The 27,183-nt window shown below is 34.8% G+C and overlaps 1 protein-coding gene across 1 annotated transcript in view; it reads right to left on the reverse strand.

Annotated features, from left to right (window-relative positions):
- The window catches only part of SGCZ (sarcoglycan zeta), a 454,199-nt gene that overhangs the window by 59,058 nt on the left and 367,958 nt on the right, over positions 1–27,183 (reverse strand). The window contains exon 4 of the mRNA XM_072950366.1: positions 14,579–14,666. Within this exon, the coding sequence (XP_072806467.1) occupies positions 14,579–14,666 (88 nt within the window). The remainder of the gene's footprint in view (positions 1–14,578; positions 14,667–27,183) is intronic.

The following is a 27,183-nucleotide window of genomic DNA, read 5'->3' on the forward strand; positions in this document are numbered from 1 at the left end:
CTAATTGTAATGCTTTTGATGTTTAAAATAGTTTCCTATTATCAATATCAAGATTTGAAAGCATCACCGTTTTCCCAAACCATCAGGATCAAGTCCTTGGAACAACCATGAACTGTCCCCTACTTTGGCTTATCTAAAAAAAAAAAAAAGTAACTTATCCTTTTTTTGTTTTTCTTAATTGTCATTTATTTAAAAAATACTTACTTTGTGGTCACTATGTCCTAGACATTGTTCTTTGGTACTTTCACAAGTTAGATAACTGCATTGTAACTGTGAGCCTGGATCACTGCAATAATCATTAAGTGATCTTCCTCTATTCAGTATTTCTCAGTCTAGTCCAACACCATTCCTGACTGCACTTGGCAAATCTCTTTGGGTTGAACTGGGAGAAATCCAACTCAATCTATACTATCATCACAACAAAACAACGTGGTCGTGGATTCTTGTTTCTCATAAGGAGTGTGCCAGCTAGCCATTTATTGCTTCTCAGCTCTAAATTCACTGTTTACCTGCTCTGTGAAAATGGATCTGGCCCCTTTATACAACTTTCCTTTGCCAGCAGCATGATACGTTCAGTAGAAGGCGCTAGAGGGACACGCTGGAGTCACGTGTGTCCTGCTTCCTGGTTTGCTGTGCTGGTTCTCAGGCTCCCATGCTCCGCACTTGCTCTTGTGTCAGGCTCCTGCAGCACAGCTTTTCCACACACGATTCCCAACATGCAGCTCCCCCAGTACCAGGTTCAACAGCAGCTTCCCTTGACACTCCCTCCACCCCTCTACAAGTGAATTCATAACAAAGGGCTTGATGTCAGTAAGACATCTCCTCCTATGAACATAATTCCCTAGCACCTACCCTACCAGGTATTTTCGTGGCAAGATCAAGAGGGCCGGTGTCCAGAAAGTACCACTGAAATGTTAACATAATGACTTCTCTGTCATCTACTGAATCACCACTGTGCCCTCTCCAACAAGTTCTGGATCTCAGTCCAGGGATGCAGGAGCAGGAGACCCCTCTTTGGGTTCATCTCAGTTGTAGTTCAGTGGCTGCTCCTTATATCTGCCACTTCTGCACTGTTTAGAACTGTCTTTACCTCTTAGCAGCCAATGCTCTCAGTCCTCCATCCTGCAGCAAAGGGTGGCCCCGGCCCAGCATCTCCCAGCCCTTCACCTAACAGCAGAAAGCAGCCTGGCACTGGTATTCCTGATCTTTCCCCTAGAAGCAGAAAGGGGCTTGTGCTGGCTCCTCCTCTCCTGGCAATACCAGCAGAGATTGAATGAAAAGCCTGAAAGAAATTCGCAGCTAGTGAACAGGTCAGAGGAAACGCTCTGTGTTCGGGGGCCTAGCGTCTTCAGCATCTTTACCCCATCTTAGGAACACAGCGTGACCCAGAAAAAGGCTTCTGCTCCCTCAGGTGACACCAATAAGGGTCAAGCAGGAGCTTACACAGAGTCAAGAGCCTCTCCTTCCCCACCAACAACCTCCAAAAAAGCAGTCCAGAAAAACACAGCAAGGGCTTAGAAAAACCAAAATGCCATTGGAACTACATCTCCCAAAGTAATACAGAACCTACACACTAAATTTAAACAGAGTGACTACTCGATAAGATAGAAAATTAAAATAGGATTGAGGATCTCTTAAGATATTATCCATGATGTCCAGGATGCCATCTGAAATTACTCATCACGCTAAGAAGCAGGGGAATCACAATTTGAATGGGACAAGACAATCAATGGAAGCCAAAAATAATGAGATGATTTGGGTGTTGGGATTCACCGACAAGGATTTTAAAGAGTTATAATAAAACTGCTACTACAAGCAAGTACAAGTTCTCCTGAAGCTAATTAAAAATCTAAGAAAAGAAATAGAAGTAATGAAAAAGAACCAAACTGGAATTATAGAACTGAATGCTAGTACAATGAAAATAAAAACAAAAACCTGCTGGATAGACTAAGAGTAGAGTGAAGATGACAAAAGATAGAATCAGTGAACTTCAGGATGGATTAATAAAATTTTACTTAATTAGAACAGCAGGAAGACAAAGAAAGAGACCAAAACAGTAAACAGATTTTCAGGGACTGTGGAACAGAAACAACAGATCTAACATCCGTATCATCAGAGTGACAGAAGTGGGTGTGTGTGTGTTGTGGGGGAGGGGTCTCAAAACTGGAAGGGACTGGGGAAAATACATGCCAACAACACAAAATCTCCAAGAGACTGAGAGGAATGATGCCACCTACTGGAAGCCTTCACTAAAACCTCAGATGAAAGGGTACTTATGCTAATATTTAGATAACTTCAGCTTTGTTTATGGACTATTGACCTTCAGAAGAATTTTAACTTTCATGCATGTGTAAATCAATGAATGTTTTCTTCTGCAGCTTCTGATATGAGTATACTCTGAGAGACTTCCTCTATACAAGGCATATAGCTCTTTTAATATATTTTCCATTATTTGTTTCAAATTTAAAAACAAAACCTTACTCCTTGTCAATTTATTGTTTTATTTTATAAAGACACAGGATTTAAGTTTGTCTCTAAACTGTTAAAAAACTATGTCAACCTCATTTTTAAATAAGTACTTCTATCTCTCACTTCCCTGTTGATCTGAAAAGACATCTTTAACTTACATTGAATTAGTAGACACATGGTATCTTTCTCAGTTTTACATAATGTTCTACTGTTCTTGATATTTCTAATCCCAAACTGTTTTAGTTATTCTTCTTATAATATTGGATGTACACTTAATAAAATCCTCTTGGCTTTTCTTTTAAATAGTATTTTAGAAGTGTTTCATCCAATGGCAAAATATCCATTACTATTTTCATTTAAATTGTTTTACATTTGTAACTTAATTTGGGGGAGAACTGATCATTTTAATAAATAAAGATGTATATTATAGAGTTCAGATTGTTTATTAATGTATATATTCAATAAATAGCAATGTAAATGATATAATTAATAGAAGACATTAAATTCACTCTTCATCTTTATGTTCATCTAAAATATTCACATCTAGAATTGTATTTTTTTATCAGAATTAATGAGCTGTTGGGATGTCAGAAAACTCACAGAGAACAAATCTAAAACCTTAATGTCCTGTCAGTGACTGGTTAAAAGGCCAGATGCTGAGGGTAATTTAATTGTGCTTATCACCCAGCAGCAGCCTCATGAATGTCATGACATGTGGAAGCACCTGCCGACACTGATAAATCAAGTGACAACGCTTAATAAACTTAAGATGCTAGAATTAAATGTTACCTCGAGTGATCATCTACATCATCCATATAAATTAGGGTGATTCTGAGCAAAGACTGTCTTCTGCTTGCTCTCCCATTAAGAAACTAAGGTTACTTCTACTAATGATAGCAGGTAGCACTCCCAGAGTGCTTAAAATATGCTAAGATCCTCACTGACATCAACTTACTTAATCATCAAAATGATTCCACAAAACAAGTATTATCATTATGCCCATTTCACACTTAGGAAACTCAGGCACAGAGAGATTCACTGTCTTACCCAAATCACACAGCTGGTAAATGGTTGCATGAGATTTAAACTCACGGAGTCTGGCACCAGAGCCCAGGCTCTTCACTCTGATGTTTTCTGCTTCCTCGGAACCTCTGAACTGATCCTGAACTCCCGGCAGCAGTGGGGTCCCTGAGATGGTCCTCAAAGGATAAGTGAAGCAGGGCATTAAGGATCTGCTTCTTCCCTGACCCAGCCCTGTCTTCCTGCTTTCCTTATTCTCCTACATGTGTGCCTCTCAAAACCACTCCCCTGTATAATTTCTGCACCCAGATGATCATCTCTGCTTCCAGGAAACCAAACATAGACACATTAAATATACTTGTATCTTCTAGACACACTCTGCTCGTACCCATTAATTAGTTTATTGCTAATTTACATCACAAAGCATATCTTTAATACTACTGTGCCACTCTCAGCTCACATTTTTTAAAGTGACTATTCATAACAAATAATATTCAAAATTTTTGAACTTATATTGAAAATGACACAATATGGGCCCAATCAGTTTTTCAGGTGTAAGCCTGGTTATTCCAAATGCAAACTACTTCTCCAAGCTGGATCATTATTTGTTACATTAATATATCCAGAAATACACTTCCTAGGGGATGAGAAAACCAAGGATAGAACAGAACGCTTGATAAAATGGCAGTAAGTTTTAGTATTCTGCTGGTTAGTACGTAAGATAGCACTAGGGAGGGTGTAAACTATGGTGGGTGTAACCCTGGTAGCAAATGCACATAGAATATCTCTAGTTCTGAAGGCTAGACGGATGTAGAATTAGCAAGTCAGACGAGTATTAAAATTTTCTGATTATACCTTGCAAGGCTTTGAGCCAAAACTCAGCATCACTATTTAGTATATGTCAGGTAACTTTGTGCTTCTTGAAATTTATCCATATGTGAATGCTCAATTATGGTAAAACAATATTTCTTTATATTGATTACTTTGCTTATGTAGGCAACACAGGAAGAAAGAAAAGTATAATTTCAGATCTATTGATGTTCTGCCATAGAAAAGCTTTTACTATGTTACCATAAAAATTACAAAATGACTAGGGTGGAAGAGGCACAATAAATCAGAAAATGGAAGGAGGCCAGAAAGCCCATTAAAGATCGTAATCATTATTAAATTATTTCTAAAGCCACATAATATTATTTCCTTGAAACATTTATCAGATTCTCTTTCAAAACTATTTATTCTTGTTACTTACACTGTGACTTTGCTAACATTTTCCTCAATCTGCGAAATATTCTGCACAAAAAGAAACTTCTTAGGTGTATTTTGAAAAGGTGCATTTGGTGTTCATTTTCTATGCTCAGCCATCGACCTCATGAACTTCCATTTGACACAAAAGCAGCTTTCTTCTGTTTATATTCTAAATGCATTCTCTTTCGAAACGACTTGCTCCCAAGAACCAAAAACTACTCAACAAAGCGTGTTTAATTTGCAGCAGCTGACACTGTTTGCATTCATCTTGTACCCTCTGTAATCAATATCATGTCAACAAATGAATACTGTGGATAATTTCTATTTTCACTGAGCGTTAAGGAGGTTATTAAAAAGTTGATGTGGCTTATTTCCTGTCTCCCTCCAAAAAGTTATGGTTCTTCTAAACGATCAATTGATTATGGGTGAGAAAACAGAAACAGGTGCCGACTTTTGAAGGAAAGCTGATTAGTTTCACTAAATGAAGGAAAAAATCTATACATATGGAGTAATAGTGTTGAGAGGGAACTTGGCTACTATTTGCCTTCAGAACTGAAAACCGAGGCAGATGCAGATTATTTGTTAGCTTCTTGAAAGCTCCTAGTGGCAAATTCACATTGAGTTTGAGATTGGCATCATCATTAGGTAGACACAGCCAAGAAACGGTGAGCTTGCTGGTTTCTAGTGATCGAAGAAAAAGAGAAGAAAAGCTAGAATTATATATTTGGTAGTTATTCACACATGTGCAATAAAGAATAATGTCATGTAACCTAATAAGATAACGGATACAGATGGCATAAAAACGGATGGGGCAAGCTTTAGTGATGGTAGTGCCCACTAGAAAGTATTCTCAAATAATTTTATCAATCTTAAGAGTGATTGAAAGAAGACTAAACTCACTTTCAGTTAATAAGACGGAATAAGGAAGACTCATTTCTATACAATTAGTTATATTGGGGGGAAAGATTGCAAATTAATTCAAACCTGATTAAATACTTTAACCAAAGACCGCAAGTTAAGGGATTGATAGCAATCTTGAGATAGTTTTAAGAGATTCTGGAAATGTTGTTTCCTCATTATGAGGAGTATATTGTCAGGAGTCCAATAAACACTTAAGAAACAGAAGAATTGTGCTGGTTCATTTTCCCCCTTTTTCTATACTCAATTTTCTATTCCCACTGTGCTTTATTTTTCTGATGTATGCATTGTCTGACTTGGAATTTCTCCAAAACTACACATAAAAATGACACATAATCCAAAGTGAAGCTTAAGTGAAAAAAGCTAATGTAGCTAGAAGACCGAGATCATCATCATAAGTAATGGATCCCAACAATTTATCTCCCTCCAGTCAATGACCGGGCAATTAGCGTTGTCCTTTGGTAGTCTGGGTTTCACTCTGATATCATCTGGCCCCTAATACTGAAGTAAATAATCTTCTGTGTACATATGGACCTCTAAATTTTATTTAGCTTTCTACCACCAGATGTTTTCTGATAATTAGTCTCATAACCTTACATTTGTGAACACTATGCCCCATTAACCAAATTTCCAAAGACAAGTTTCTTATTAATGCCAATGCAAAATTGCATATTCAGTAAGTCTATTATGTATGAAACTCAAATACACCTGCAATTCTGAGGTCCCACAAATGGAGCCTCATTAGAAACAAAGCTTGGCTCAGTTTATAAACTACAGACTCATTAATTTCAGGTAAGTCATATAGCTATAACACTAAAAAAATACCTAAATATGAAGTCAGAAACCACTATTTTGCTAATTTATTTACTTTGCTCTACTTTTTATCCTTCAGTGAGCTCTGTTATATGTCATTTTATTGCATTACAATCGTCTTAATATTAAAATAGAAATACTGAGCTATAGTCATATCATATTTTGAATAACTTTATGTAATCATAGAATTAATAAAATGGTTATCCATCTCTTCAGTGCTTTGCTCAGTATTACAAAGTTAGAAATACTGAACAAGTTCTTGCATTATATTTATTGAAACAAATGTATGTTATCTCCTGTTTTCATTATACAAGATGGACTGGTGTAGGTAGTGCTAGGATGGAGGAATTTCCCACTTTTATATTCTTAGTATTAATAGAATCCTATACTTCTTTGTATCCTATCACTCTCATTCCTAAATACTCAAGACTAAATTTATTTCTTTGACAACTAAAGGCTTTATTACCGAAGACCACATTTTGAAATATGCCTGGAAGAGGAGAAACTTCAAAGATGTTTCCCTGTCAATCAAACCATTGGTATCCACTGACAGTCTTAACAATGGGCTACTCATGGCTTTGAGAAATAGAGGCCAACACCCTGCAGGGATGGTCTTTAGAATAAGAACTCAGGGCACTGTCAAGTGGAGCTGGCCTGGTAGAATTGCAACAATTGGCCCCAGCCTGAAGCACCGGGCACCTGGAAGAGGGACGACTGAGGCCAGCAGAAGCTGGGCATAATTAGCCAAACAATTCATTTCAGAAATTGGTCTAGGTCCTTTAGGAGGAAAAACTTCTTGGTATTCCTTGATTCTGCCCTGGTAAATATACAAACACTTGAGAATTACATACTTGAGACACACTTTTCTATTTTTAAGCTAATAAAAACAGCAACTCCAAAAAGGTAGTGTAATGATTAGGATGGTTAACATACGATGTAAAATACTCTTGTGATACAACTTTTCAAAACATGTACAATATTGTCTTTCCTTCAGGCATTACATTTCTCTCTATGCTTGATTACACTGATTTAGGGTCCTAATGACTAAGAATGCTGTTTGTTCTTAAAATCACAGGCATCTATTTCAATGTATTATTTTCTCTAAGTGATTAATATTTAATTAATATTACTTTAATTAATATGAATAAATTAATTAATATTAATAAACTAAATAAAACATCAACGATGTATTTAATCATTTAAAATGTATGTGTGATATCAATTCTAAGTGTTTGTTGATCCAAGATGTGCACAACCTATTTTACAAAAAATATTCTTCCTTATTAAGTTGTCCCAGACTACTACAGCATTCCCTGAGTTAAAAAAAAAAATGAGTCAATGACAAAAAACATAAATTTGGTACGTGAGAATAATCTGTAACCTTCTACTTGTTATATGTCCTACACCATCTGCAGTCAATTAAGCGATTCCCAGGTGTTCACAGTAATTGCTTTAACACAAGATTACATGTCACTTTAGGGGTCTTTAAATATTTATTATAAAACCCTCATCTACATTTTTCTCCATTCACACAGGGACAAAAAATGCTGATGTTTAGTATTGACAAAAATAAGTTGATTTGACTTGAATTATTTTGTGGATTAGCTTTCACTAAAAAAAGTTTTTATAAGCCACAATTTGATGAATAAAAACAATGATGCTGATTTAGTTGTGCTTCTTTACATTCTTCATTTTAAATGAAAAATATGTACTTATAATTTGGGACTAAGATGTCAAAAATCAAATTAGATGTCATTTTTGTCAGGAGTGCTGAATATGGGGAATTTAATGGACCACAGGCATCATCAACTAATTTCATTCTCTAAAGTTAAAAAGTAATTTTTCACTTTTAGACTGGGGACAGGAAAGCACCATGGAGATAGCCTTCACATAATACTCATTTTATAGATAAGGAAAATAAAGCCCAGAGATCTGGTCAGAATTTGTACAGAATTACTTATCTGTAGCTCTAATAAAATTACAACTACTAATATATACATAATGCATACGATGCTCCAGGAAGTGTTCCAAGCATTTCACATATATTCATTTATTTAATTCTCATATCTACTGTGTGAGATGAATACTTACTTGTGCTATCCCCACAGAAGCCTGGAGAGGATACCCCGAGTAACTTCTACAAGGGCACAGAGTTGGGAAGTGGCACGTCTGAGATTTAGCAGGCTCCAGAATCCCTGTTATTAACTATAAATATATAATTTCTTCCTCACACTAGTTTCTGAGGAAATTATGATTTCTAGGTGAACATACTCTTCTACAATATTTTGACATATAATTCACATGCTTATCTTCATAATGTCATTAGTAAAAATCCATACATTCTTACATTAAAAAATAATTTTCATTGAACTCACGCTTTGATTTTGTTTTGGTTTTCTATAACATCTCTGAGTAATCTGTCATAATAAAAATGCCTTTCTAGTAAGCATGCTTTGTGTCTGATATTGTGAAATATTTGGATTATATGGATCATCCTAAATTTGTGAAACATTAAAAAACATGCTCAGCGGTCTCAACAATCTCATCAGCATTAGTGTCTATTAAATTCTTGGTAGTAACAGTTCCCTTAAAATGATGTGATTTTACTCACTGCTTGCTTTGCTATTTATTTTGCCATGATAGGTATCCGGTAAAGATTTTTGGAAAAGTTTCAGGACAAATTATCTTGAAGCATATCGCATGAAATGAAATGCCAATGTATCAGCCAGTCCTGCTGCGGGCAGCAGTAGACGCTGAAAGGCTTCTTTAAAGTTGTACTGGCTTTCTTCCCAGTACTGACCTTACACCAGTTTTCTGGGGAAGCCTGTGTGCTGTGTGTGTGTGCGCGTGTGTGCGTGTGTGTGCGTGTGTGTGTGTGTGCGTGCGCGCGCACATGTGTGTCTGTCTGGGATGGTGGGAGATGTACTGAGGTGGGCAGAGGCATCAACACAGTTAACAGACTTAGGGTTTTCAGTTTTTACTAACGGATGCCAATTTTATCATCAGTTCACTTTATTTCTGAAATGAAAAGATCCAGCAACAATCACTAACTTTTTGGGCTCTCACTTCATCTGACCAATGACAAGCCCAAGTGAAAGTCTGTATTATATAAGGAATATTTAAGAGACACATATTATCTCTTGCAGATGAGTCTAGATTCTCATCCCTGAATTAGGCTGAACCAGTAAATATATCCTATTTTTCGCCCCTTACAATGATTTTATGTAATTGCATTTTGCAGGTGTGTTCTCAGCATTCTTTAAAGCACTCTGTCAGAGTATTAGCAGACGTAATGCTTCTTTTGATACAGGGTTGCTAAAAACAGTCTACATTATATCATCCAGTTTCCTTTCTATTAACAATGTGTACATTTTGTTCAGTGTTTTGAGGGAAAAAAAAAACTCCTTTCCCATGAGAAGCTCCTATGTTTTCTCTTCAAATATAGTGATATTATGTCATTAGTCACATTTCCCTTTACACTTTTCCTACCAGGAAGGTCAATGAGGTTTAATTAATCACTCTACAGGATACAAAGAGCTTTCCTATGGATAAACTACGTACTAATTTTAATGTAATTTTGTATTTTAGTACATTTTTATTTATCTCTTTATAAACTCACTCTATTTCAAAAATGGTTGTTTCATCCTACACATGGTATTATTCATGTATATGGACTCAGAATGATAAGAAAACAAATAAAAGAAAAATATTTTCCTTACCAAATTCTAAAGTTTAAGTTTGTTTATCAAGCTCATCTTCTCTAGACAAAAATAAAACAAACTTGATTTTTAAGCGTGTAGCCGATTGACAGCTTCTGGAAAAGGCAAAGGACCGGCACTGACACCTCTACTCTGGCTCGTCCGCTGCTCCTACGTCCTACTCCCTGACCGGCTCCCTGGTACGTCTCCACAGGCAATGAAGGCAAGTGCCTCAGACTTCAGAAGAAACCAGAGTCAACCCTGCTGCAGAAGCTGCTACGAATGTTTTCATTATTATATGGTTTTTAATCCTCAAAATGTGAAATATGAAAAAGAAAACTAGTACTACTGCAAATACTTAAACATCTTGCAGATGACATGCTTTCTTATTACCGTATAGTTGGACTTATTTAAAACAACCATGACTCTGAGCATTGAAGAATTATGGAAGAAAGAAAAAATGAGGAGTTAGAGATTATAATAAAGATTTTTATATAATTTGGTCATGTCACTGATTTGTGATAAGTGGAACTAAGAATATCAAAGATGAGCAAGTGACAATAATAGCTGGCAGTTCCTAGGAGCTAACTGAGCCTCCTAAATTTATTGAGCATTAAACAAGGAGAATTACGAGATTCTGACGAACTATGAGATTCTGTTTGAAATGTAAGATTGTGATTTTAAAGCACATTTTAAAAGTGGATTTTTAGAACAATGGCATTACACCTCTTAAATATACAACTAGTTTTAATGTTTTACTGGGACAATGATAGACATGGCATTGTGGGGGACTTATCATGTTTATAATACAGGATCACATGGCAGCCATTCTGGATTTCTCAAACATCACTGTGACTGAAATTTAAATGAGGGAGGCTACTAAACAAAAATAATTAAAAACTCAAACTAGCTCAATTAAATAATTTTAGCAGTTTTCTAAGAGGCTATGATAAGCTTCACAATAATGGTGCTTAATTCACTTTTGTCTACATTGTATGATGGAAATATCCTAAAAAATATGAAATATTATGTTATCAACACATATGAACATAAAACCCCTAAAATCATGCACTATTTTTGTCACTTACATAAAAAGTATGCTCTGCTAACATAGTAATTATATATTGAAAAATAGAAAATTTGGCGTAGAGAATAATTCTGAGTATTAAGTTCTTGTTTTTTCTTCAAGGGCTCTGAACTCCTGGGATCCTGTACTTTCTTTAACTACTTCCCCAGGACAATCTGATACCTCTCTTTCAGCTTTATTCTAAGAAGAGAAACTGGTAGGAAGAAATTTGAGTTCATTCATCTTCTCCCATGTCATAAAGGTCATGAAAAATTAGTCTCAGACTTCGTGGGGAGATTTTGGTATTATCAGACATTTATATAAAGCCTGGAACTTTAAGCACACAAAACATATTTGTCAATTAAAAAAAATTTATTACCCAAATTCTAAAAATGTTTAGATTTAGTTTTGATTTTGTCTGAGCTGGCATATATATAATTTTTTTGCATTTATTGGATTATAAATAATCTGATTCCAATCCAGAGTGAGTCTGGAGTAGAATTAACACACCACATATGCCTAGGCCATGGATTACACATATCCCTGAGAAGTGGAACAGTAGAAAGTCAAGTTTGTAAACAAAAATAAAAGGGCAGGGTACAAGGGGAGTGGATATTTGCTTGGCTGAACATTCTTATACATAATTTTGAGAAAAATGTACAAGTACCTACTGATAAGGGAGATTTTCTTTTCCAAGTTTCAACCAAAGTAAAATGTGGAAAAATATTCAGTCTCCCACATTGGTAAAATTGGCTATACTGTTCTAACAGTGATTGATAGATTTAGGGTAGATATTAAATTGCTTTACTTAGAAAATGAATAATAACTGGAATTTATTTTCCATAAATATTACTCTATATTTAGTAGTATAATTTTAAATGTTTAAAATTAATGTCATACCTATACTATAATCAAGACCATGCCCCTAAACAAAAACTGAAAGAATGAAAAAAAAGGAAACAGGCAAAGAGGGTTAAAACAGTTACTTTTTGTCAATATAATTAAAAATGAATTGCTTGAATTAATCCTATTATCTCTTCAAATTCTACCTAAAGGCTATTTTATCAGGACGTGATTAAAACACTTTCCACACTTCAGGTATATATTCTGTGACGTGTTTTGTAGAATATTTTTGCAACAGTATTATAATTCAATGTGCCTTCCCCAACTGCTCTCACAGAGACACAATGGATAGAAAAGCGACATGAGATCTTTCACATGATTGCAATGTATTTATAACTTAAGTGATACCCAAAATTTCAATCACCATCACCCAAACAATAACAGATTCAAAGTATAATTGCCTAACATTTGCAGAAATTGCCCCAATTCTGATGATTCAAAATAAATGTCTTTATCTCTGTTTTAGAGATCAGAAAACTGAGTCTCCAAGAGATAATGTTCTTCTGGAGTCCCATATGGCTTGACTCCAAATGTGAATACATAATCCCTGTCCCACTCCCCTTTACCTATGCCTTCCTTTGTTCTCTATCTGTTTTTTGAAAAATACAAAGCAGTGCAAAGATGGAGGTCACTAGCAGTACACTCAGAGGATTAGGGTATTAAATAGCTTTTAGTTTAAGTTTCACAGGAATGAGTGTATTTCCATCCACAGAAAAAAAATGCTGCATCATTAACTTATTGATTTGCTTCATTTAAAACTAAGCTTAATCTTTCTTTCCCACTCACTGCCCTTTCTCTCTTTCTCTTCATTCTTCTCTCTTCTCCCTCAATTGGCAAATATTGATTTTACATTAAAATCAGTTTGGAGCAGTGGTTGAAAACACTAGCACAATGCTATTATTTTTTATATTTTCTATAGGAAAGCATGCAACAAAATGCAAACAGTATTTGATTACCCTTCATGTAATCAAACAGCCACTTTTTTCCACAGGCAGCACCTTGGTAATGTAGTGATTGTATCTAACAGTGGATGCTGGTATGCAGTCTTTGTGTGTTTAATTTACAGGCTGGCACTAAGGACTTCTTTTTTTTTAAATCAAGAATAGAATGCAAAATAAAGTTCTATCTAGCAAAAGAGTTCTCAATATAAAAAAAAATTATGATATGGAAAATCTGCCCAGTTTAGGCCTGTTTCTGTAGTTCCAACGCAACAAGACTGAATTGGCATGGATTTTAATTCAGTGCCTGGTGCTTCTGAATCAGTTCTGTGTCTACAGACATGTTTCTTCCCACCAATTTTTAATCCAATTGCCGATAGCTCCCCTCTGTAGTTGATATCAAAATACTGTCAAATTATAGCAACTGATAGGTGTGTACTGACCAACTTTTACAATGTAAAGAAATGCAAAATAAGATGTAATTATTATAAATAAAATGTAATTATATATTTTTGAAATACAAATATGCCACAAATTAAGTTGGCTTAATCGAAATGAATAACATATCAAAAAGTATTTCATATACCTAGAAAAAAGTAGACAGAATCAAGTTCATGTTTATAAGTCTCAAATTTCATATGTCATATTCTTGCATAAATTAATTAGAAATATTAGAAACATATATTTGCATTAAAATTATGATTAATTTCTCATTAAGATAAGAATAATTCAGCCCTCAAAGCTGTAATTCACTATTTATAATATACTTTCATACACACACACACAGTATCAGTATTAGGTAATTTTCCAAAGAAAAATATAATGTTTTAAAAATATTTTAACAATTCCATACAAGTCAAATATTTGTATTATTTTACATAATTACAACTGACTTTAACATTCTTCTTATAAAAACTAAGTAAAATAACAAGGCCATGTAACGTGAACCTCTAAATCGATTTTTTTATAATATGAGAAAACATTAGTAATACTTTATCAAACTTCTAAAGCCTATAAACCTTAAAATATAGATAATTTTAACATCAAGTTTATAAGTAATTGATCAATGTAGAGCTTTTTTATATTCAATTATTGTATCATTTCTAAATTCTTAAGCAGATAATAATATTTATCAGTAAATGATTTGTTTAAAACAAAGGATACACAGACATTGTATCACGTTTGTTTAAGACTGTTTACTATACTTTAACATATATTAGGGAAATATTTGTTAGGAAAATGGCGTATTTCATAATTCAAGAAGAATAACTACAAAATATATGTAATTAAGTCTCACAGTAACACATTGATGAGACTACAAATTTCCAAATAGAGGAATTCATAACTAGCCTATGAGAAATCAAATCATGTGTAGGCTGACTGGGCTGTGATGGATGTCCAGTTAAATATCAGATAAATAATATGCTTTTGCTTTTCCCAGTTTAAACAACCACAGAGTTTTAAATGGAGTAAGATGGTAAGAGCAATCTTTACCCCAAAGCACTCACCTACTGTCAGCTGTCCAGTTAACTGCCCCATGTGATTTCTTGCATTCACTGTTACATTCCTGTCAGACTGTAAGACCAGTGGGCTATCCTGGGAAACATGTATAAAATAAAGAAATCAAATAAAAAATAGAAATATAGTCAAAATTTGATATAAAAAATCATACTGCACTTTGGGTATTATCAGAATTCTATCTGTTTATATTAGGCAGTTCTTTTAACATCCCAAACATTGGTTGAACAATATAAAAAATATGGGTGCCTCATCATAACTATTTGACATCATAGGAATGTTTTCATTACGGTAAATAGGAATTAACTACTGGATGCAAGCATTTCCAACTCTCCTGATTTTTGTACATCACAGCTGTAGGAACTTCTCTCCTTCCTCCCTTCCAATGGCATATGCATGTGCCTTTGGAGACATTTTAGACCCTATCCAAATGGGGAAGTCACTTTTTAAGCTGAACATGTAATTTCCAGGTCTCATCTTAAAGGTTACCTCCTCAGAAGTGCCTCCCCTGATCACTGTGACTGCAGAGTCATTCAATCCCCAGACTCTCAATCTCCATTTATTTTGTTCAAAACAATTAACGTTAGACAAATTTACTTTGCTAATGTATATGTTTACTTGTTTTTATTTGTGTCTGTCACAAGAGGGAACATGGGACAGAGACCTTGACAGTCATGTGCACACAATTTTATTCCCACTACTTAGCAGACTCCTGAAGGAAAGCATTTCCTAAATATTTACTGGATGGACAAATAAATCATCATAATGAAAATTGCTATTACCTTATGTATCTAGCTCATGTAGAAATGCTTTGTAAATCATAGAATGGTTTAAGAAAGGAGGTATATAGAATATAAGAATATAAGATATTTGCCTGGAACTTATCTTTTAGTGTAAGTCACCTTGGTTAGATGTTTACTTTTATCACTGATTAAACACTTAACAGTAAAATAATTTAATGAAGGACAATATCCCTGCCTTAGGAATCTACGCATTAGGTTATTGCCACCACCTGCCTCAGACAGGTAACTTAAAAACTGCCTACAGTCTCCTTTTTATAATCTAAAACAAGCATTGTGATCATTTACAAATTGCCCCATTCATTCATTCAACAAAAATACTTTGAGTATACGGAATATATTGAGTGCTCACTCTGTATGACATAGTGTTCTAAAGGCTTAGGACATTTCAAGGATCAAAACCTAATACAAGAAGCTTGTATTAGTACACGTCCTCATGAAGCTTGTAATCTAGATATTGAAATTCTATGAAAAACCTCTCCCCATACCATCCTTACCATGTAGGTGGCTTGTCACTTCTGTGTTAGTGTAAGCATGCAAGTGCTTTCACACATGAGCCATATAAAAACTCTTTTGAGAGTAGAATTTGGAAATTGTGATTTGAATACACATAGAAAGACTTTATAGTTTTTCTTTCCCCTAAAGCTCTTGTACACCTCTCCTGACTAGATGCAAAGCTCTGAGAAAAAATACACACACACAAAGATGCACGCAAACACATTTTCTTTTAAAAGTGGGTTTTGTTAATATGTCTAAACTTAAGACTTGATTTTTAAAAATCATTTTCTACATTTTCAAGAATAGACTTATTCTCTAAGGCAAGACACAGCTGTACAAAACAATGCTAATTTCATTCTCTGTGTCTTATCACAACTCTTATTTTTGCCGTAATTCAAAGTATTACATTAGCAGTTAAAAATAAATAAATCTAGTCCTTTTTCCATAGGTATTTCTATGCTGTAGACATTCACTTTTGAAAATATCTAAGGTATTTTTAATTAATTCCATCATTCCTTTCAAAGAATATTCCTTTCAAATTCTGTTTACCATACAAATTGTGGGCTAAGGACTATTTGCAAATAATTATACCTAGTAAGGATATTGCATAAAGAGGATGTCTCATTAAAGCACACAAAAGTTTTATTTAATGTTGGCAAAACTGAATACATGTAGTTCATGTATTTAAAAAAGGAGTTTTGAATTAAATAGAATTAATTTGAATGTAAGAAGGAGCAGAAGCCTGTAAGTCACCTTGCAGTATAAAATATTATAAAAGCATGTTGACTGAATTTGCATTCATATTTTTTCAATATTTTTACGATATAACAATGATTAGATTTTTTAAAAAATTGATGATAATATATGTTTTTGCATTACTAAACCTAAATTTCTATGAACTGTAGCATAAAAAAGCATAACCATTAGAATATATAATATAAAGACTATGTAAGTATATTAAAAAAGTATTGCTTTATTAAATATTTTAAGATGAGAGAAAAGTCCATTTTAAAAAGGCAATAAGTATTTAATTTGATTTAATAGAGAAAGAGACTTGGGTTGGAATTGAAAGTGTAATTATCAAGTCTCTGTTTCAAGTAGTCTTCACTGCTCTTACTCTAACCACAGAGATACTATTAAAGTTCCATCCCTAGCATTCTTTCCTTTTCATCACATGATTCCACCAAATTTCCCCTCTGAATTAAAATAAATTATTCATATTACAATTTTCCTATGATAAAAAGGCGATCTTTTTGCTGACTAAAACTATAAACACATAGCTATTAGAGGCAGTGAACAATTCTCCACACTATTCAAGTGGACATCCATGTATTATGTTATACTGATTTATTTAACGTAATCAGCTGAACTAAATCAAAATTGAGTAAATATTTCTGGTAAACAAAATGTAAAGCATGTAAGAGCATCAGTTTCATTGACAAATAACACCATCATTTCTGCATTATATAGCAGCACGGTGACATCTTTGGGGATTAGAACCATGGCTTATGCATCTTAGCTCCAGTGTATGGCTTTTTACATGATACATTCAGTGGTAATTAAATTATGCATATGTGATAAAGTATATATGATAAGACTAACAGTAACTCTTTCAATCATCTAAAAAGGACACAGTACTAAATTTATAAATTGGATTGCAAAAACATTTTTAGGTGAAAATCATTACCAAGAAATTACTTCAGACCAAAAACTTGGCATTTGAGAAGGTTTTATACCTTTTTTCTTGTGCTCCTTTCTCCAAAAGTCTCCATATAAGAAAATAACTTCCACTAATAAATCACCGTTTTCATCCTCTTTTAATATTCCCCCTTCATGTTCTTTATATTATGTATCTGTTATCTGAAACTTTGAAAACTAGCGTCTAGTCTTAGATATTGAAACAGACATAGCAATACTCCTTATAGCTTATTCTTGCTGAGAACCTAAAGGGGAGAAAATTATCTGATGGTATTAACTCACTACTAGGAATAAGACATGTAAGTCTGTAAGGATAAGTACGTAGGTGCTATATTATTCTGCATGATATATTAACATTTTTTTGAAAGAAGAAAAATTTCATCACTGAATTCAAATATTTTTCCTCCAAACCAAGAAGTCTCCCAGAGCAAGTATTTTACAGTTTTCTGGAGTTGACCTGCATCTTGGCTGTGGCTCTCGGAAATATATTTGCCTCCTTATGCTTCTCTTGAGACAAGCAGGTAGGAGATTCAGGGAGAAAGGCAATGGTTCTATTAAGGAGGCCTGAGAGTGCCTGCTTACAATTCTTTTACGCCCACATTCTTTATTCGAAAGGCCTGCTTATAATCTTGCTAATGGTTATAGAAAAATACTGCAGTGTGTCCTCATTTCAATGGTTTTGTGAAAGGCTCTGCAAGTGACTACACACAAACACACACACAAAGATTCTTTTCTTCTTATTTCTATTGTGTCCCCCTTTGTTTATCATAAATTATTTACTGAGTACCCGTGTCCAGCTCTTTGCTGGGTATAAAACAGAAATGGGGGAGACAAATTTTCTTCTCTTACTTACTGAGTTCATCATCTAGTAAGCCAGACAAACAATAAACCAGGTAAATAAAAAACAAAACAGAGAATGTTACTAGTAACAAGCTGCTGTGATGGAGACTTCTCTAATAAAGTGCCAGCTATACAGACGAGAAGCTGTTGTGTCTGTATGCATATAAGATGTTGTCTGTATATGAGGCACTTCAGCTTCTGATAGTCATTCTCTGAAGATTAACTCTAACACTGTAGCAGAAAGAGTAGCCATAGGAGCAGCAGCTAATATTTACTAGCATTTCAGTAGGGCCAGACATCCATGTCAAGTTCTAAATACTTTACATGTTATGAGCTCACCTACTTATGAAGCTTAAAATCATCCATGAAAGAATCAAGAAATAAAGTGACTACAAGACAGACAGTGAATCCAGACTGTTTGGGTTCAAATAGTGAATCTGCCAACCCTGGCTTCTTAACATGGCAAGTCACTCAACATCTCCGTACTATGATTTCTTCATCTGTAAATAGGGTAATAATACATACTTTGTGAGTTTTTCATAAGGAATTAATGAGATGATATATAAAAATGCTTAGATCAGTGCCTGCTAAGGGCACTCTTGGTGTTGGCTTTTATCATTTATTCCTTATTACAATTACAGTACTCTACTAAGAATAGTGTTACCTATTATCATTCTTGTTTTATGGATGAAGAAACTTCAGCAAGGAGAGTGTAAGTCACTTGCTCTAAATTACACCACTAATAAACCACAGGAAGCTTTTGAACCCAGATATTTGAGTATAGAATCTCCCGTGTCAACCACTATGAGATACTGTGTTCTCTGGTGAGTGATTAACTTCCAGGCTTTCTAAAATGGTAAATCATAATCTGAAAATAAATTTAAAAATTATTTGAACAAAGTATAATTTTAAATTCCTTCAAACATTCCAGACTCTAAAATAAATATCTGACACACATACTGTCTTAGAGGGTTTGATATGACCTCATGTTGCCAGCATCTACATTTCAGTAACAGAGCCCAGTTCATTTTGTTTAGTTTTGTCTTCTCAGGCTCCAGAGGAAGAGTGTATACTCCTGAACTGCCCTCTGCACACATATTTTAGAATCTACCACCTATGAGAGTCTCCCTACTTGCAACCCTAAAAGAGAGCACAAGTAATGATCCATATTGTTCAGTGCAGATGGCACAAATTTTGTATGTCATTTCTTGAATTTATATAGTTTTACCAGGCAAGCTTTCTTATCCTCATGGATAGAAATTACACAATTTTGCAGTGATGCTATACCATCCCCAAATCGTCTAGCTCCATTTTCCTCAATATCCAATCAGCTATGTCAGAAATATTTCTTAAATATACATTTTCCTCTGTTTCCCGTGACTACTCCTATGATAGACATTACAAGAACCATCTCCTCCTTGTATTACTCCTTCATGTCCAGTGTTATTTTTCTAAGATATTTTTTAAATTAAAAAAATATTGGCATGTTTGAACTAAAGCCAGACAAAAGAAAACATTTATTGATTCCTCAATCTCTGCTTGGAAAAAAAAATCACATTTATACCATGTTAGTTACTTTATCATATGATCCAGTGCTTTTAAATATTTCATACCACTTCACCATGCAAGAATTGCCCAAATTGTCTGTTTCTGAAAATAGGCCACTTCTGTGCATTCTCATCTTCTTTTCCCTATGCCTAAAATTCTCACCCATTTCCCCATAACTGGCAAAGTACAGATATTTTTCAAGTTCCATTTCAGTTATGTTCTCTGTGAAGCTCTCCTGCTCTCCCACAGTTAAAATTCACTTCTCACCCTTGAGTTCCTCCATCTGTGTTGACATCACAGTACTTGTCATAGAATTTTTGCTTTGATCATTCCTTTGTTTATATTCTCCATTAGACTGGGCAGTCCTGAAACGTAGTGTGTTGTCATTTTCTTTGACACACACGGACTTTGGAAAGTATAGTCTGTGTCATGCTGGGCACCCAGTTCATGTCCAGTAAATGCCTGTTGACTGAATTGAACTGGGCATATTTACAACCTAATGCACTCAGGCTACCTGTATTTACTTGAATTTGAGTTCAGGTCACACAAAACTTACGAAGCTCTTGCTCCATTTTTTCCCCCATTTTGGCCCAGAGCAAGCTTTCTAAAAAGCCATTTAAGTGGAACAAGTCATATCACCACATTATGATTTGATTTATATTCATCATCTTTCTGCCCAGGGCAGTCAATTCATTCCTTTCCTTAGCATTTGACCCACTTAAGAAGCTGCAAAATAGATAATTTTAAAAATTCTTTGATTAATAAAACAATTACTTGAGATTTCATTTCCTTCAGAACGTAAATCATTTAGTTGTTGAAATTTGTATTTTAGGATGGAATTATTAATCATTAAAATATCTAGAGCTGTTAAAGTGCTTCCCCAAATTCTCCATGCTCACATTTTAACTTGAATGTGAGGTGGTGCAGGAGAGAGAACATGCATTCATCAATCAACGTTTCTGCATTTCTACTCCAACACTGTTATTGAGAATTTCTCTCTTTGGTTCATTTTCTGTTATAAATTATCAAGTCATGGAGGTCACTGCAAGGAATACCTTCTGAGAGTGTTTGATGACTTCTGATTGCCCGCCTGGCGCCCCCCCCCACCGCCTCTTTAAAGCTATACAGTAAACATAGTAGTCTAGAAATACTCCGCCTGAGGCCCTCCTTCTCATGATTACTATCAAAGAATTTGTCTCCAGAATAATGCCACAGGGAGCCATTCTACACACAGCATTCCATTTACATGGACTCTTTCATAGTCTGCCACTCCCCGCATCATTTAAAAGTCTCCAGCTCAAACTTTAGCCATGGATAGGGTTAGAAAAATGAATGTTTCTTGAATCAGTATCCTAAGAAAGAAAAGTACTATCTATAGCTAAAGTAATAAAGATCCAGATTAATAAAAGACTAGCACTGTGTGAGATGACATAACATTCCCGGAGATGTCTCTCTTCCTCCCAGGTGACAAACTGCAGCACCAGGGAAACAGTCTCCGCTTACCACCTCCCTTCTGGGTCACCACCTTCCCTTCCAGCTGCCCCTGTAGTCTTTTTTCAGGGTGACCTTGCCCTCACACTAGTCCAGGGTGCCAACCCTGTTCACCTGAATGTTGGGACTCTCTACCCAACCAGGATCCACATTATAAGGGCCTGGCTAAGGTGTGCCCCAACTGATGGGGTAAAGGAGATTAGGTGTTGCCCAGATAGAATATACAAACTGTGTCTCCCTTTGGTGAGCAGAAAGAAATTTGAAGTATACGTAAATATCATCTATTTAGCCAATTCATATGCCATAAAAACTCAAATTGTAAAGATATTGATTCCTTTAAATCATTTGTTTGTACCTCATTAAGTGTTCTAGAAATAGAGCTATCCAGTGGTGAGTCAGTAGCTATTACATACCAAACACTATACAAAGCACTTTCCATTTCTTTTGTAATAAAATACTAGAGAGTGTTCCAGGTATGTATTTGAGAATAAAATCGTCTTCATTTATAAGAATGCTAGGGGTGAGGAAGAATATAAAGTTAAGCAGAGAGCTAAATCCCAGTTAAATTATTACTATTTTTTAACCTTGCTTGAAATTGGTACTGGAGAAAAGAAGTCTGTGAATCCTAAAATTTAAAAATTGCAACACATTTAACAACAAATTTACACTTCTCAAATAAGCTGCATGTACTTTACAAGAAATGTCTATGTTGAGGTAAGGAAAAAGGGCAGAGAGTTTAAAAAATGTACTAATTGTTTTCCATAGAAATGCTTTCATTCATATTAATAAATTTCTCCCAGTAGAAAAAAAGCTTTTTCTTTCTCTTAAAATTTGATTGGCTTATGAAGTACTTCAAATATCTGAAAATATTAGGACCCAGGTTTAGTTGACTAAGCGGGGGGAGAGTGTGTGTGTGTGTATGCATCTATGCTGTTACTTAATTTCTGTAGAAATCGGTGAGAAAATTAGAAATGTAAAGATTCCTGCAAATGCTTTTTTCCATAATTACAAATGATAATAACAGAATAGATCATAAGAAAAGCAATTAGTTATAAACTCAAGTCAGAACAACATGGATATAGTACCTATGATGGTTAAATTTGTGTATCAACTTAATTGGGCCATGCGGTGCCCAGATTTTTGGTTACACATTATTCTGAGTCTGTCTGTGAGGGTCTTTCTGGATGAGATTAAAATTTAAATAGGTAGACTGAGCAAAGCAGATTGCCTTCCGTCCCGTGGGTGACCTCATCCAATCTATCCTACTGAAGACCTGGATAGAATAAAAAATGTTGAGTAAGAGAGAATTTCTCTCTCTGCCCTGCTGTCTTTGATATGGGACATCAACCTTCTCCTGTTTCTCACTCAGACACAGACTGAAGTGTACAGGTTTCAACTCTCCTGGTTCTCAGGGCTTTGGACCTGGACTAGAACTCTGCCACTGCCTCACCTAGGTCTCCAGCTTTCTGACTGCTGATTCCAGGACTTCTCAGTATCCATAACTGCATGGGCCATTTCCTTACAATCTCTGTCTTTCTGTCTCTGTGTCTCTTTCTTTGTCTGTTTCTCTAGAAAACCCAGACTAACACAATACTCATATTAATTACTAAAGGAACATGGTGAATATATATATATTCACAAATAAATATATATATGTGTTTATGAACATTAAGCAAGAAACAAATAAGCCCTGCATATAACATGCTGCATGTGACAGTATCTATGATTTTCTATGCTTTGAAGCATTTTGCTCATTATGTTCATAACTTTGCTAAATCTGATAAGATAATCATGCAAAAAAATTAGGAATAACTCCTTCAAATTGTGTAATCATTACTTTGAAAACCTGTAGCACTTTTTATGTCTTCCTCAACTAAATGTAAAGGGTAGACAGTATCACGAACAAGACTTTTTCAAATGACTAGAGCAATTTCAAATTTCTGACTTTTTTTTCACACTAGTATAAGATAAAACAAGATATAATCCTTTGTTTGTTTACGAACATCTAATACTGACAGGCTCATGGGCCAGAAGAAATGTAAAATTAATTATACTTTTAGCTATGTAAAATGGTTAACTGTAGCATCTATGGTCAGTGAACATTTAGAATATGCCAGAGCAAATAGCCCATGACATGACAAAGGAGAGTACCCTAACCCAATTCTTGGAAATCTGTAATGCACATGCATCCAGGGATGGTTCCACATGCAGACTCAGATGAAGCCTGAGATTCTGCACGTCTAACACACTCCCAAATGATGCGCATGATACTGGTCTACAGATAATTCTCAATAGGAAGGCTCTAACTGTCTGGCAGAGGAGTGGGTATAGAGATAGACTTGTTAAGAGCTCCTTGCCAGGAACTTCTACATTTGGAATGTGATCTGAATCCACAGATCAAGCAGAAAATTGCAGCTGTGTCAAAAAATGAATTTTAAACTATTCCCCATAGCATGGCAAACCATCATCAAACCTACACATTTATCAGTTAGTCTTCATTTGCCCTCCACCCCCCAACCTCCCCTGAGAAGACTGGCTCACCAAACCATATCCACTTTTTCCTGTGCACAGAGAAGTTAGGCTGCATTTTCTGGTCTTTCTGTTGGTAGGTATAGCCATAAAACTAAGCTGTAGTCAAAGGAAGGTAGTCAGAAGTGAAATAGGACATTTGCAATCCTGGATTACAAAAGCCTGCTATGTGCCATGTTCCCTGATTGAAGCCCCGGGGTGTCCTGGATCACACAGGGAGAGAACCTCAGTTTCTAACTGTTCGGATGGATGTCAGCCGTAATTCTGATTTCAGCATTCAAATCCTACTGTTTTTCCATCGACCTGTTTTTTTTTTTTTAATATTTCTTGGACTTATGGTTCTGACATTATCTTTCTCAAATTTAGAAATTCAATTAAAATATATCTTTCTGCAATTTATGACACATCTAGTTTGTCAGTGGACTTTATTTCAGAATACAGTCTGCAAATTTACTAGAAACCAAAGTCCTTGCCATATGCCTTTTTTACATAAACGAGCTTATTATTCTTCCAAAATAAACAAAAAGAAGCTAAGAATATAGAGATGAGGTTTGAGACGAAATAAACATTTTAAAAACTACTCATTTTAAGGATAAAATAGTGAATAACTTGAAGTTAGAGAACAAGTTAGTACCTGGAACCATATATTATCAGATCCTTCAGAAAAAGTAAGAGAGTGTATGTGTGTGTGTGTGCGTGCGTGCAGGTGTGCACATCTGTGTGTGTGTGAAGGAAGGATGTTTGCAAATTCAGTTTTTCTTTATAAGTTGCCTGATCACAGATGAAATCGTAGACAATTATGACACATTGCTGTACACTCACAGCATAGCACTTACCTGTTCTATTTGGTTCTTAGTCTCATCTTTAAAAATAGATTTAATTATATTTCCTAGAAAGGTTAGTGGATTTCATCTATGAAGAAAGTAATCTTTATATGTGTCTCAAAGATGATCTATTATTTTCAAAATATATTTTTTAAATCACAGAGAAAGAATAAGTTCTTTTACAAAGCAAACTATTGTTAAAATTAAAAACAAATGGAGACCAACCTTGAAAATTCCCTACAGCAGACAAAACCAGTTTAGTCATGCAAACAAAGCTTAATGTAGCTTACTTTGCAAGACTAACTTGAACTGGGTCATTTCTTGCTTATGCCTCTGGAAATTACAAGCAAAATTCAAACTGTTTCCCAAGGTTGATATGAGGTAACCATTAATCAATCTCCTATCATTTAAGACAAAATTACTGTGAAGAATAGTCAACTGTCTCTTTACTATATAAGCTACTTTATAGCAATATACCTCTGAGCCTCATTCTGTGTATCAGTTTGAGTGCTCCCAGTTCTCAAATTGTCTTTTTGGTGTGTGCACAATAAGGCTTTACTAATTTCTCTTTCAGTGAGTCATTGGTTTTACTTCTGCTGTGTTCGGTCTTTTGATACACTCCATATTAAAACAGTAGAAATAGCTAGGAATTTCTAAATGTAATACATTAGCTAATTTAACATCTGTAAAAATTGTATTTAAAGGGATTTCTCTATTAAAACACAGAATTACTGATTTATGAGAAATAAGTGAATCCTTTCCTACTTGAAATATTATCAGAATTTTAAATTTTTTTTACACGTGAAAAGTATGAGTTTTCATAATTGTTTTGTTTTTCATTAATAAATAAAAGACAAATGCCATCTGAAGAGAGAAATGAAAGAGGAAAACAAAATATTTATGCTTTTATTAAAACGGTACTTCTTCCCAAAAAGATATTAAGCGTGTTATAAACTTAAACACAATGTTAAATTGGGCACTACAATCTCTAAACAGAACCAAAGGCTTTTTAAACCATGAGAAATATTTGTGTCAAAATACATATCTTGTGGCTAGAGCTGAATTCTGAATTTGAGTCTGACTTTCCTGGCAGTTAAAGCAAAATAAAAATGCTATGTTATAAAATTTTCATTGCTTGGTGAAAGCAAGCCAAAAAATTGTATGAAAAAAAATTTCCCCTAATACTAGCATTTAATCTCTCTTGTTGAGAAGTTTAAATACACTCATTGAAAGCATTTGTTTTCAGATTTAGGCAAGTCAAGTGGTGCAAGGCACTGTCTGCCTGGGGCTTGCCTGACCCCATGCCAGTGGGAACCAGATGTTGAATACTAAGGAAGGAGTCAGAATTTCTACTTACGTCAAAAAATCAGTGAAGCAGTAGAAATGAATGAATGAATGAATAAACAATGTTCAAAATCATATTTTTAAAAAAGAGTCCAGCTGTTAGATTTTGGTTCATTTCCCATTATGTGTATACGAGTAATGCATTAATTATGTATCCATTAATGATTTACATTAATAACATGCATGACAAAGAACCTTCTCCATTTAATTCTTCTAAAAGTAGAATGAACGTATACTTACCATTTTAGAAAGTGAAAGATATAATTTACCTTATTATCTGTAGGAGGAATTTGTAATGCCTGAGATTCATTATTCTAAATATGAGTGATCAATTTAATAAAGCTGTAGAGAGGGTAGGGGACTGATTTGTATTCATAGATATTCACATTCTGCACTGTACAATTCTTCACAATCAAGTAACTATGAATTTGCAGGATGTTAAATATAACTTCCTCTTCTATAAAGTGAAGTGCTGAATTAGAGTCAGAACAATCATATGTTGAGTTCCTATTATCTCTCCAATGGTAGATGGTTTTGCTCCCTCTTCTAAAGGGCATGGAGATGGGAAAGGCATCCTTTATGCATCTCAGAGCTAGTTCCAGATAATTCTCCCTTCCTCTTTCGCATACTCCCTAACATTTGATTCTTACATCATCACTCTACATAATTTCTGGAAGACTTTATATCTTAGCTCACCCATTGTCATTCTTCCCAGCAGCATTATAGCCACAATCCTTAGTTATTTCAATTACTACATAGATAATTTTCTGATACTCTGAACTGTTGCATTCTTGGTCTCTCCTCCCATGATTTTGTCAAACACCCCCTATTAGCCTCCTGGTAATCATGCTAAGACTTTGTCTTTACTAATAACTGAAAGTCTTCCATTAACTCCACTTCAAACTGTGGACAAAAAATGTTGACTGCCATTTCAGTAACAACAAATGCTGCCTGCATACAGCCATCAGCCACTGCAGCCGCCCTGGTGGTATGCTCTGAGGGGAGTTCAGGATGGAGAAAAAC

The sequence above is a fragment of the Vicugna pacos genome, chromosome 26 (genome assembly GCF_048564905.1).
Source record: "Vicugna pacos chromosome 26, VicPac4, whole genome shotgun sequence".
Classification (NCBI taxonomy): domain Eukaryota; kingdom Metazoa; phylum Chordata; class Mammalia; order Artiodactyla; family Camelidae; genus Vicugna; species Vicugna pacos.